At 41.9% G+C, this 13,235-nt stretch overlaps 1 protein-coding gene across 1 annotated transcript in view; it reads right to left on the bottom strand.

Annotated features, from left to right (window-relative positions):
• Positions 1-13,235, bottom strand: part of RCL1 (RNA terminal phosphate cyclase like 1) — a 31,957-nt gene that overhangs the window by 13,026 nt on the left and 5,696 nt on the right. Inside the window, exons 4-7 of the mRNA XM_035567654.2 lie at positions 9,780-9,854; positions 8,349-8,473; positions 5,833-5,958; positions 341-497 (exon numbers count right to left, since the gene is read on the bottom strand). Of these exons, the coding sequence (XP_035423547.1) occupies positions 341-497; positions 5,833-5,958; positions 8,349-8,473; positions 9,780-9,854 (483 nt within the window). The remainder of the gene's footprint in view (positions 1-340; positions 498-5,832; positions 5,959-8,348; positions 8,474-9,779; positions 9,855-13,235) is intronic.

Raw genomic sequence — 13,235 nt, 5'->3', positions numbered from 1 at the left:
ACTGCTAGTGCATTAATGCTTATGTCTTATGATTAAAAATGTAAGGTGACCACATGAAGCCAAGTGACCTCTGCTGCAGACAGAAGGCAATGAAAGCAAAATTTGTCTCTGCTATGATCTGTAGTAACATATCCTGGACACAAGAAATAACATGGCAGAATAACTCATTATACCAGCAAATGAACCATTCAAAACCACTCCTCATCTGGATCAAGAATACGCTTGTAGCATCAGATCATTTTTCTGTTTGGAACTCAGCCTGTCTGAGGGTACCCCAAATCACCTGTTGCTTCATCAATATATCATCACCTTCTTCCCCTTCAGCAAATTGGCCACTTACCCTATAGATCTCCTCAAGCAACAGCTTAGCACAATTCTGGCCAAGTTCCTCAGGAAGCACAGCTGCTCCTTGGCCCTGAGGGTTTGAGGCTAGCTCAGCACTGAGAATAGTGCCGTTGATGGTTTCTGCAATAAGGCACATGCCAAATCCTGGAGATCTGTAAGAAAAGCACATTTGATTTGAAAACAAAATTGAGTAAGAAGCCAAGAAGAAATGTGAACCTCCTCCTCAATTCACAGGCAGCTCCACTCATACGACACTACTGGAAATGTGGACTTACTGACAAAATTCCTGTTCTATACATTTCATTCATCCTGAAAAAAACATTACTTTAGAAGTTAAACCCAGTATCATTAGCGCCAAATATACTGTGCTGGATATTCCTGGCAGAAACTCTTTAAAGAAAAGTAATTAAAAAAAACAAAAATTTGAGCCTCAGAAATAACACTTTTTGTTAAAAAAAAGCAAAACAAAACAGTATCTTTCACATTTACTTCATTCATCTTTGATGAACATTTCTAAAGTATCTGGAGTTTCTTCTCTGTTATGTTCAAAAACAAAAACAAAACTGACTTTCTTTACGGATCCATCTCTTTCCCTAGAAGCTTCACCACATAGCAAGATCAGACCATAGCCCTAGCATTAAGGGGGAGGATGAAAGAACCTGATTCATATTACTTGAATTTCCAATCACTTCTTTTCACTTACAGTTCAATACCATACAAATCATTACAACCACACAAGAATTCTGAACATATAATTTGAAGAAAAAAATGCATTTTACTGAGAGTTTAGGATCCTAAAAAATGCTACTGTGAGTGTTAAGAAACACTTTTCCTACAAGAAAGTAACAGATGTCTGAGCATGGCTTGCTCAGAAATCAGATAGCTATAACAAGGGAAAAAAACACAAGATCTTTGTATTTATAGACTCTAGAAGAACACTAACAGCTAGCCATTCAAAATAAGGTTAACTTAACTTCCCTCCACTTACAGGATTTCCCACAGTTCTGGACTCCTGCTGCCTCCACTACCCAAACTTAATTAAAATAGTCCCACTGACCCCAAACCTACCCAGAACAGTAAGGAACACCACCAACACCAACAAATCACAAAAACAAAGCCTAATCACCAGTAAGCACATGTACTGGGTCTAGCTGGGATGGTGTTAACTTTCCCTGCAGTGGCCCATACATTGCTGTGCTCTGCACCTGTAGCTAGAACAGCACTGGTATCACTCCAGTGTTGTGTCTGCTGCTGAGCTGTGCTGGCACAGCATCAGGACTTCCTCCAGTCCCACCAGAACCAGCAGGCTGGGGGTGGGCAAGAAGCAGGGAAGGGACATTACCAGGGCAGCTGACCTAAACCAACCAAAGGGATATTCCACACCATGTGGTGTCACAATCAGCAATAAAATGTGGGAAAGGGGAAGGAGAAGGTGCAGCTGTTGTTATGAAGACTGTCCTCCCAAACAACTGCTACATGTATTGAAGCCCCGCTTTCCAGGACGTGACTGAGCATTGCTCATTGATGAGAAGTAGAGAATTTTTTTTCTTCCCTTTGTGTTTCTACATGGTCTTTGTTTGTTCCGCACCCCGCCCCACCCCCCCATTTTCTTTTCCCTTTAATTAAATTATCCTTATATCAATCTTTGAGACTTCATTTCCTTCCCAGCATACTTTCTTCTCCCCGCTCTTCTTCTGAGGAGGGGGAGTGAAAGAGTGCTTGTGGCGGAGTATGGCTGCCCAGCAGGGTAAAACTACCACAACACACTCTTCCAGTGTCAAAGAAGAACAAGTCCTTTACATGCAATTCATTAGGGAGTGAACAAAAAGCTATCAGTGATTCCCACATATATTCAACTGTCTGTACTTGCTAAGCAACACAGAAAATATGTTAAAGATGTTTCTTTTCTTCTTTCCTTCTTCTGAAAGACTGAGAGATCTACACAGCAAGACAAGAACACTGTCAAAGATGTTATTTCTTAGGGGCTACAGCTTCGACATATATCCTTTAGTAATTATACCTATGAGCAGATTTTGTTAGCGTTCAGTAGCATGTGGCAAATTGCCTAGACAAAAAATAAAATCATCTAGTGCCTCATCCATACGCAGACAGGATTAGGAAGTATCTGCACAAACATTCTTCTGCAAATTCTATAAACAGAACCAGAAAGTTTTTGTTCAGAAAGACATTACAGGTGGAAGAAGATGCTCAGATCTATTTCCTGAAGCTTTTGTCACTGTGCAAGGGATATAGTTCAAGATCCTGTATTCTGAAATCAGAGCTTGGTTTGGGCTGGGCACAGACAGGCTGCTGTTCTTACTCGTACCTGGGTATTAGCATTGGAAACGAGACATGTTTTACTTTCCTTTCTTGTCCTGCCAACACATATACACACAAGTAACAGGAACCAGGTAATAAGAAAAACTTTTCTGAAGTGTCACTATAATCATGCTCAATGAGACAGCACAGCAGCAGCAGAGAGTGACCGGCACCAGCAAGATGGAAAGGGGAATTCATTTTTTCTTCCCGTACTATTATGTATTCCTCTGCATTGGTTAATTGTGCAAGTATAAAAAGTAATGGTGCTACCCAAATTAATTTGAATTTTCCACTTCATAGAGAGATATAAAAAAAAACAAAACCCATGATGACAACAGCAACAACAAAAAAAGACCCCCAAAACTTCATACCTCCAAAAAAAAGAAGTTTCAAAATTTTGATTACTGTTAACAGTCTGGAGCCACAACACCTACTATACTGGAATATTAAATATGATGGAGAATCAGAAAAAAGGAAAAATACTTTAAAGTCAACAATTTTAGATGTGTACGCTTATGAAACTAAAATAGTATCTCGAAGGTAATACTTCAAGAAGAAGAAACAGCGAAAAAGTGTGCATGCTTGGATTTGAGCATACAGAAAAAAGACAAATAAATTAGTTATCCAGATCTTCAACCTCAAAGAAAAGCGACAAGACAACAAAGCTGGCAGGTATCAGTAAAATTGTCTGAATCATATGCAACACATCTGTGTTCTTCAAGCAAACAAAAATCTGTGGAAGTAGAGTAAATTAATACTTCAAATAAATGTTCAGTTCTTCTTGGTAAAAGGACACTACTGCAGCTGTTTATGTCACGGTAAAGCATAGGATTTTGGTGAAGTCAGGAGGGGGATCAGTAACACCGCTACCTTGGACTTCCGGAGGACAGACTTTGAATTGTTCAGGACACTGGTATGGGAGTCAGTCCTGAAGGACAGAGGGGTCCAGGAAGGCTGGATGCTCCTCAAGAAGGAAATCTTAAAGGCACAAGAGGAGGCTGTCCCCACCTGCCATAAGATGAGCTGGCAGTAGAGAAGACTGGCCTGGCTGAACAGGGAACTTTTGCTGCGTGTCTGGAATAAAAATAGAGTTTATGTCTGGTGGAAGAAGGGGCAGACAACTCGGGGAGAGCACAAGGAAGTTGCCGGGATATGAAGAGAAAAAATCTGGAAGGCCAAAGCTCAACACGAGCTCAACCTGGCCACTATGGTTAACAAAAAATGTTTTTATAAATATATTAAAGGCAAAAGGAGGGCCAAAGAGAATCTCCATTCTTTACTGGATACTGGGGGGAACATAACTACTGAGGATAAGGAAAAGGCTGAGGTTCTTAATGCTTTCTTTGCATCTGTCTTTACTAGCCAGACCACTTACCCTTGGGGAACTCAGCCTCCCAACCTGGAAGTCTGGGATGGGGAGTAGAAGAAACCCCCACAGTTCAGGTGGAAACAGTTAGAGACCTGCTGCTCTACCTGGACTGTTACAAGTCCATGGGGCCAGATGGGATCCACCTGAGGGTGCTGAAGGAGTTGGTGGATGTGACTGCTGGGCTGCTTTCCATCATCTATCAGCTGTCATGGTCATCTGCAGAGGTCCCAGATGACTGGACACTTGCTAATGTGACGCCCACCTCTAAGAAGGGCTGTAAGGAGGACCTAGGGAACTACAAGCCTGTCAGCCTGACCTCGGTGCCAGGAAAGGTGATGAAACAGGCCATCTTGAATGCAATCACACACCATATGGGGGACAACAGGGAGATCAGGCCCAGTGAGCATAGTTCATGAAAGTCAAGTCCTGCCTGACCAACCTCATCTCTTTGTGTGTCCAGGTGACCTGGCCGGTGGATGAGGGAAAGGCTGTTGACATAGTCTACCTAGACTTCAGCACAGCCTTTGACACAGTCTTCCACAGTATTCTGGAGAAGCTGGCAGCCCATCGCTTGGACAGGTACACTATTTGCTAGGTTAAAAACTGGCTGGACAGCCAGGCCCAGAGAGTGGTGGTGAATGGAGAGAAATCCAGCTGGCGACTGGTCACCAGTGGTGTTCCCTAGGGGTCAGTGTTGGGGCCCACCGTCTTTGGTATCTTTACTGATGATTTGGATGAGGGAATTGAGCGCACCCTCAGTAAGTTTGCAGATGCCACCAAGTTGGGGGTAAGTGTCGATCTGCCGGAGGGCAGGAAGGCCATGCAGAGGGGCAGGTTGGAACGATGGTTAGAGGCCAATGGGACAGGGTTCAACATGGCTAAGTACCAGGTCCTGCGCTTTGTCCACAACCCCATGCAGCGCTACAGGCTAGGGGGAGAGTGCCTCAAAACCTATGCAGAGGAAAAGGATCTGGGGGTGCTGATTGATGCTCGCCTGAACAGGAGCTGGCAGTGTGCCCAGGTGGCCAAGGCCAACAGCATCCTGGCTTGTATCAGGAATAGTGTAGCCAGCAGGACAAGGGAGGTGACCCTGTACTCAGCTCTGGTGAGGCCACATCTCAAGTACTGTGTTCAGCTTTGGGTCCCTCAGTACCAGAAGGACATTGAGACCCTGGACCGTGTCCAGAGAAGGGCTACGAAGCTGGTGAAGGGCCTCGAACACAAGTCCTGTGAGGAGCAGCTGAGGGAACTGGGGTTGTTTAGTCTGGAGGAGAGGAGGCTCAAGGGAGCCCTTATTGCTCTCTACAAGTACCTGAAAGGAAGGTGTGGGGAGCTGGGGGTCAGCCTATTTCCACAGGTAACTAGTGACAGGACTAGAGGGAATGGCCTCAAGTTGCACCAGAAGAGGTTGAGGTTAGAAATTGAGACATTTCTTCATAAAGAGTAGTCAGGCACGGGAAGAAGTTGCCCAGGGAGGTGGTGGAGTCACTGTCCGTGGGGGTGTTTAAGAAAAGGTGGGACCTGGTACTTGGAGACATGGTCTAGTGGGTGACATTGGTGGTAGGGCAATGGTTGGACCAGATGATCTTGGAGGTCTTTTCCAACCTTGATGATTCTATGAGTGAAACAATAGTTATCTAGTGAATCACTCCATTTTCTCCTGTAAGGAATATTTATTTCATGTCAGCAGAATAGAAAATCATGGTCTAAAGCTCAGAAAAATTACAGATTAGAGTATACTAGCAGACAAACAAATGCCAAACTGCATTTCTGTTACCTGCGAATAGTTGGATACTCACTTTCCAGAGCTGACCCCCTTCATATGATCTGTGTAGATATAAATGTCTGGGAGAAACTTATTCAGGATGCCTCTTGCAGATTCCACCATTCTGTTTGCCATCTGTGGTGACACTCTGACAGAGTATCTACATTCTGAGCTAAGGAATTGTGATCATGAAAAAAAAAAAGACAAAAGTGGTCAAGAGGTCCTAATGCATTATTTCAGAAAACGTTTTTGTCCTATGCATTCATCCATGAATGCTACTCCACTTTCCTAGCACAGCTGGTATTTAAAGAACATATGCTTAGTGCTTTCTATAGTCTTTTCATTGATATATCTTAGGTGAAATGCACACACGAACCTATTATGTATGACTAGGACTAGGTAAAAATTTGTCTTAAAGATGCCCTTCAATAATTTTAAATTGCTATTTATTCATCCTGTAGTTTCTTATGATGCAGGAAGTCCTGCACGCTGTTTAGATCTTATGAAATGATATTGATGGGTGAAGTTTCTCTGAATTAGCAGCAAGAAATCCTTTCTTTTCATTTCCACTGGGGAGAAATTGGACAGTTGAAATTACATGTCTTCACCAAAGACAAAATTTTAAAAAAGCTAAAGGAAAAACCTTTGCTCTCTCCAACTGTTTTGCAGTGCTCTGAAAGTATTACATTTACTAGTTATCTAGTCACTCAGCATTCAGAGATAAATGTTCTGGGGAAGAAGAGACTACCACCTTTCTAAACATGCTTTGTGCCCTTTTACTCACGTGCCATTTCAGTGATATTCCCAATAGATTTTCAAACATGTAAGACACATTTCTACTCCCAATTCCATCCCATCTAGTACAGACTTATGCTCTGCATTTAACCAGACACCTATACCTACATGCACATGGCAACACAGAAATCATCTCTCAAACCTACCAGCTGGCTGAAGAAAACCTCCTTTTATGCAAGTTTCTATTGTATGCCCTTGTGGAGGAGGCAGACCAGAAGTGTTAAGTTCTTAAGGGCAAAATCAGTAAATAATAATCAGAGAACTGATCGTTCTTCAGTTGCCGCACTCATCATTTTGGGTGAGTATAAAAAACTGCTGCAACACAAGCTCCCCAGCTGTAAGGGAGCAGAATTGTTCAGCTGCATCTTGAAGGGACAAAAATGCATATATAAAAAGACCAAAACACTTATGTGTCTAAATGTTTTGTTTTCTACTGGCTTGAAGGACCACTTCAAGTCCAAACTCAAATAAGTGAGCCCCTCACCTGGCTTACCAAAAGCAAGCCTTTATCCCTGAGAAAAAATCCAGAAGTCAAAGGAAAGCGGGAGTTTGAAAACCTGTAGTTCACATACATCAACCAACTCCAGTAAAAGTCACCCAGGACCGTACTGTGTATTGAAGTAAAGTTATAAAAATGTCACTAATGCTATGACCATTCCTCCCTCCATCACACAGGAACATAGAACTACTTAGTACAGATATAAACAGGGCAAAAAAAATTTACTTTCTTCATTGAAGACCATAAAAACCAACAAGCACACTGACCTGCCCCCTTTCTTTTTCAACAGCCCATGCACACAGTAAAACTGCTCTCACTTGGCAACACTGCACTCAACCAAATGCTGCAGTTAAAGACAGAGATCAAAGTGTCCCATTCTTGTATACAATTATGACAGCATACTGTAAAAGGAGGAATAGGCTGCAAGTCTGTGCCTCTGGCAGGAAACCTTCCCCCATTCCTGCTTTCCTTTTGAGTGATCAAAGTCAGACCACATTTGATATTCTCATAATTGCAAATCAAACTACAAGTTGGACAACTCTCAAGAGAGCTGGAGCTCCTGAATTACAACATTTAGTATACCTTGCTGTGAGGTATTTTCACCTTCTTCCTATAGTGACAGCGGATTCATGACAGATCGTATAGAAGCAATAAGCAAAAGAGAACAAAAAGACATTAACTACGTTTTCTACCCTGTTCTTTGTGAGGGAGTAAATCCCTCCCTACTTCTATGTCCAATGATACTCCTGCAGACAAAGAGCTAACAAACTGCTTTTGGTAAGACAACCGAAAGCTTAGTTCACATGTGTGCAGTGAGGTGTAAACTGAACTCAAATTTAAATTCCCATCCAACATTCCGCTAGACTCATTAACAGCCAAGATGCCAAGTATCTGACATATAACAAAAGTACATTTGTTATTACTGGATTTACAGACAAAACATCTATTTTAGTGCTGTTTTGTACATCATGGAAGGTATTTTAGCTACTTTTTTTTGCTATTGAAAAGGTTGTGAAAGGTGCTGTTCAGTTTTAGATTTATTTACTTGTTCACTATTGCTTTTTGAACAGTGTTGTTAACACAGTGCTTTTGAGACATGCTGGTGGAATCCAATTTTGTTTTCATTCTGTGGAAAGTCACTGTGTGTTGTCTGCACGTGTACTCAGTGGCACAGGTATGCTTCTGGGACTTCTAAGCTGGGAGACTTTTTTCTTTAAAAGCATTTTTTTTTAAAAACCAAGGTAAGAGAAGGATACGCAGTTCCTCTAATGCGCTTGATTTTGCCTGGGTCTGTGAACTGAATAGGCTGCAAGACCTTTCTCACTGGGCAAGCAAACAGTATCTCTCCACCCCCTTTGGGAGGCATTCCTCTCCGGTTGATCTAAAAACAATAATGGAGGAAAAAACAGGTTAGTAAAGAACACAAATAATGTATATACATGCTCAAAAATTATAGCTTTTATTTCACATAAAATAAATTGTTATCATTACCAGCACTATGTGAGCGCAGGTGAGAAAAAGACATCCTAAAAGCAGAAAGTTTTTTTTCCATCAAACCTATAAGAAATAAAAGATTTCTTTTTTTTTGCTCCTCACCTCTCTCATTTCAAGTACAGTAGGCATGGCTTCTCAGTGGAGGAAAAACAAACACTAGAAAACACCATCAAAAACTAAGAATCAAACAACCCCCCCCAGCCTTTACTAGAGACAACACTGGCGTACTGCTTGTCTCTAATTGCAGAATTTGTACCTCAGTGCTGAAGACTGAAGAAAGCGTCATTTCTCTGATGCTTGACATGCTTAGGTGAGACCAAAATGAACTCACTCCCACAAAAAGACCTGGCCATCCCAGGCTGGTCCTACCACCCTAGCCAGGGGTCAGCCCTGGCCCTGGTCATTGGGAACACCCACAGGGACAGGATGGAGAGGGCTGTGGGGATCTGGAGACCAGCAGTGCTGTAGCTTCACTGGTGCAGGGCCTGATGGTGGCAGCAACACTACAGTGGGGTTCTGGGCCACTGGCAGGGTTAGCAGAGGAACTGGGAGGACATGGTGGAGCACGTAAAGAGTGTTAGCACAAGCAGGGCCTTCATACATTTTAAATGAGCGTTCTTAATTTTGAAAGACTATAATTTCCTCTTGAACCTAAAAACCTATTCCTCACTCAAATTTACTGAGCCTGTGAAAAGTGTACTCTATATAGGAAAGTTTATTTACTGTTATTTCCTAAACTGGAAGCAAACATTAATCTACCAAATATGGATCCAGCTCCTCTGCTGGTAAAAAAGACTTGATTATTTCTCACTAGCTCTAAGCATGGAACAAAAACAGGTGGAATGAACAGGACATTACATTAAGTGATGAGGAACAAGAAAGCAAAAAGGCTTCTTAATTTGCAAAAATCTCTAGGAAACAAAGAAGGTCACTCGTATTTGACATGTTCTCTAACCATAGTTTTCACATGTCTTCTACTACAGACCAGTACTCACTGTGGCTACCATGCTATTTAACACTTACCAAGAAGGAGAGGCAATTTAATGTGTGATGTGACTAGATATCTGCTAGAGAAAGAGCAGCAAGCACTGCCCTTCTCTGTGTATGGTCACACTGCCCAAAAGCGTACAGTCCCATGAAGCTGTTCAAAGCATCATTTCAACCTGTGCTGGCAAAGAAAAATATTTTCTTACCTTGATTTCCAGACCTTCACCATCAATTCCAAATTTTTTCAGTAGGGGTAGAGCTGTGGCCTTAAGGTTATCAACCTACAAAATATAAAATTTAAAAATCAGACTCTCTATTGGAAGTTATGTAAGTCAGTAATTTAAAAATCATTGAATTATGAGGTTCCTAACAAGGATGAGGCTTTTCTGTCCTAGGTATTCTAAGGGCAGACACAGGAATGCAGCACAGAGATCAGCTACTCAAACTGGCACGAGATCTCACTACTCACAAAATTTGCCATAGCAAACTACGGAGATGGAATTTCCTATTCTAGATTTCTTCCTCAGTCTGATTTTTATTAGCTTTTGGCTAAAACTGCTCATTTGTTTCTCTGAGCAGTTACCAGTTGTTGATGAACAGTTGCCAAAAAACGATATTCTTATGACATTGTTAAAAAATTTCTATAGCTAGATCTGTGATGAGAGCAAGAACCTTCATATTTTGGAGGAAGCCCTTCGTTTGCCAGGAGGGACTTCATCCTTTTGTCAAGAGCTTCTCTCCATCTGCTTCTGGGAAACAGAAGCTTCTAGGTAATTCCAGTTGACAAAGAAGAATCTGAAGTGGGTGACAAATCATCCACATACTCCCTTTGAGCCAGGTGCTCACCAAATCTGGGTCTCAGCAGGATTTTCCTTGCCACTGGTACTCCTGTTTGTTAACTAAGAAAAAAACTGTCCTTTGTCATCTTCTTTCTTCTGCTGAAACTTTAGTAGCATTGCTGAAGGTGACAAAAATGATTTAGCAGTGCAACAGCAGAAGGAATTACACAAGACAAACAGCTTGGGAGAGATGGGACCAGTACAGCATGACCAAAGAGGAACTAGAATTCAGGTGGAGAAGAAAACAGGCACATGGTAGACAGCACTTTGAGTAGTCAGAAGAAAGCACCCTCCTTCCCACGGTTTCAACCAGAATCCACGATCGAATTTCATTCTCTCTGTTTTGCAGACAGTACAAGCCACTGACAAAGCACTAGCACATACCTCATCTACAAGGCTATAAACAACCTGTTAGTGCTGAGTTGCTACAAGCATATGCTACAGTTCTCATTTTTCAAATTCTGCTATCCAGCATATTTTGTTTCTCACAGACAGGGATTTGGGGTTGCTTTTAATGGTAGAAAGTATCAACATTTTAATGTCTTCATTAAAAAACAAAGTCAGAAATTTATTTATATAAGAAATGCAAGTTACAGCCCCTTACTACCTTAATCCAGCCTCTTGGTATTATTCATTAATCACACATACTTGACTTTTGGAACTAAACTCTTCACTAACATGCATATGCACACACATGGACACACAGGAATACCACTGTCTGAAGTGCTGAAATTTCAGGGTGCTTGTCTGGCTTGCCTAAGGTTACACAATATTTACCCCTTTTTCTTCTGAAAAAACACATAACAGTGAAAAAATAAGAGCTTCACCATGTAGGATATAAAATCCCTTCCCCTCCTCCATATCCACTTTTGTGATTCCAGGGACTGAAGACTATCTCTGGAGAAAGCCTGTTATGGCAACGTTAGGAAGCTGGATCAATTTCGAGTCTGGTTTGTCTGTTTCCAAGATTTCCAAGACTTGCTGTAGTTTTCAATCCTCAGACAAGTTCCAGACACGATACTTACTGGGTACCAGACAGATACACAGTAAGAGACTGTTCCAAATTTGCAGCCTAAGCAGAGAAGGTAACTGGCAGCGGAAAAGGCTGTTCTGATCAACAGATGAGTCAGAGTTCATGCAGAAGAGGTTAAGTACTTCACTGGAAGTGAAGACAGTAGCAGAACTGAGACTAAAAACTCTATTTTCTAGGCTCATGCCTATCACTCAACCATAAAAACATCTTTCAGTTCACCTTGGAGGGAAGTTATTCCATATTCAGAGCAGACAACACATCATCAAGTTTACCATAACAAAGGCTTCAAACAACTGAGGGCATACCTCACCACAAATGCCAGAAAGCTGCATGTTGCAAGTCCCATTGCTTGTTCACAAACTAGTTGGTGTTTTACCTTTACCTTTTACCTTTAAGAAAGTCAGTGATTAAAAGAAGTCCTTAAAACAGTAAAAGAATCAAATGGTTTGCAAAATCCCTTAACTAGTGCAAAGCTGAAAAAAACACAACCGAAGAAAAAAGAAAACAGAAAAGAGACCCAACAGCACATGCTCGTCCCTTTCCTAGGTAGCCATTAGCTGGTCTACATAGCCATTAACACTGCACAGAACAGCATTTATCCCTACCATACAGCACTATGTTTGGTTATAGGGACCTAGACTGTGTGCATGCACCGGAGTTTAGCAAATTAAAGAAAAGAGAACACTCAAGTCTGTTGGAAAAAGTTTTTTTTTCCCCCTGGAATTACAGACAACTGCTGAATTTTGATTAACACTGAAATTTATTGCTCCCAAGCCAAAACTTCATATGCTAGTCTCATGCCATCATGAAAATCATTTCAATTGAAAGTCCCAAGGCACAGCTATAAAACGCTTCAGCACTTGCAAGCCTGAACATTAAGAACAGTTATTCTAAAACTGGGTTATCACAGCATTATATTATCTGTCCGAATAAAACATAACACGTAGAGAAGGAAAAGAAGCTAAGACAGTGATGAGTTGCATGGCACCTCCATTCCCTTCAAAAAGGCACTTAACAGACACTGGGGGGGGAGGGGGGAGGGAGGGGGAATGTCTTTGTAAAGAGAAACCCAAAACTATAACACCTCTGCATGCCAGTCCCATGCATGACTGGTCCCATAAGCTATTCAGGGTCAGGTCCCACCAGTGGTTGTGTAGAAATACACAATGCATGATGCAAACATAGGCTTCCAGTCAATGGTTTAGGCTAGTGTTCTGAAGCCACATGGAGACCTCTTCCTGACAAATGCAAGCAAAGCATTATTTTATCTTCCTCTCATTTAGGATGCAATACACACACACATTATTACTACTATGGTCCAAACTGGCTAAAGTGCACATTCCCCTGCATTTCAGAGGCCACACTATCCCTCCAATTACTGCTTGCAGAGTTATCCCTAATGGTGCCAGCTGTGAAAGAGCTTTTTCATTGCAACCCACTGGTGGGCTATTAGTATATGTAAACAAACACATAGTCGATTTATACCCCAGGAATTCTGCCTGACCCATGCCTCACTGAACTCAGCTGAAGGCTTTCTTTCCACTAGCCATGCTTTAGAAACACCCTCTCTTGCCTGGTCCATTTCTACTCCCTGCAGCAGGAGATCTACTGTGATCCCTCTGTCTGTCCTCCCAACCAGAGGGTGTCCGGCAAAGAGCAAGCTCAAACTCACAGCACAGCAATTGTATCCAACATATACGTGAGGCTGTCTTCACATATGTAAAAGCTGCAAGTTCAGTGCTGACAGATTTCAGAATGCCCACTGGGTCAGCCTACTTGCTCACTGCTAC

Source organism: Cygnus atratus, chromosome Z (assembly GCF_013377495.2).
Source record: "Cygnus atratus isolate AKBS03 ecotype Queensland, Australia chromosome Z, CAtr_DNAZoo_HiC_assembly, whole genome shotgun sequence".
Classification (NCBI taxonomy): Eukaryota; Metazoa; Chordata; class Aves; order Anseriformes; family Anatidae; genus Cygnus; species Cygnus atratus.
Note: the sequence above shows the minus strand (reverse complement) of the source record. Positions and strands in the feature narration are given on the sequence as shown.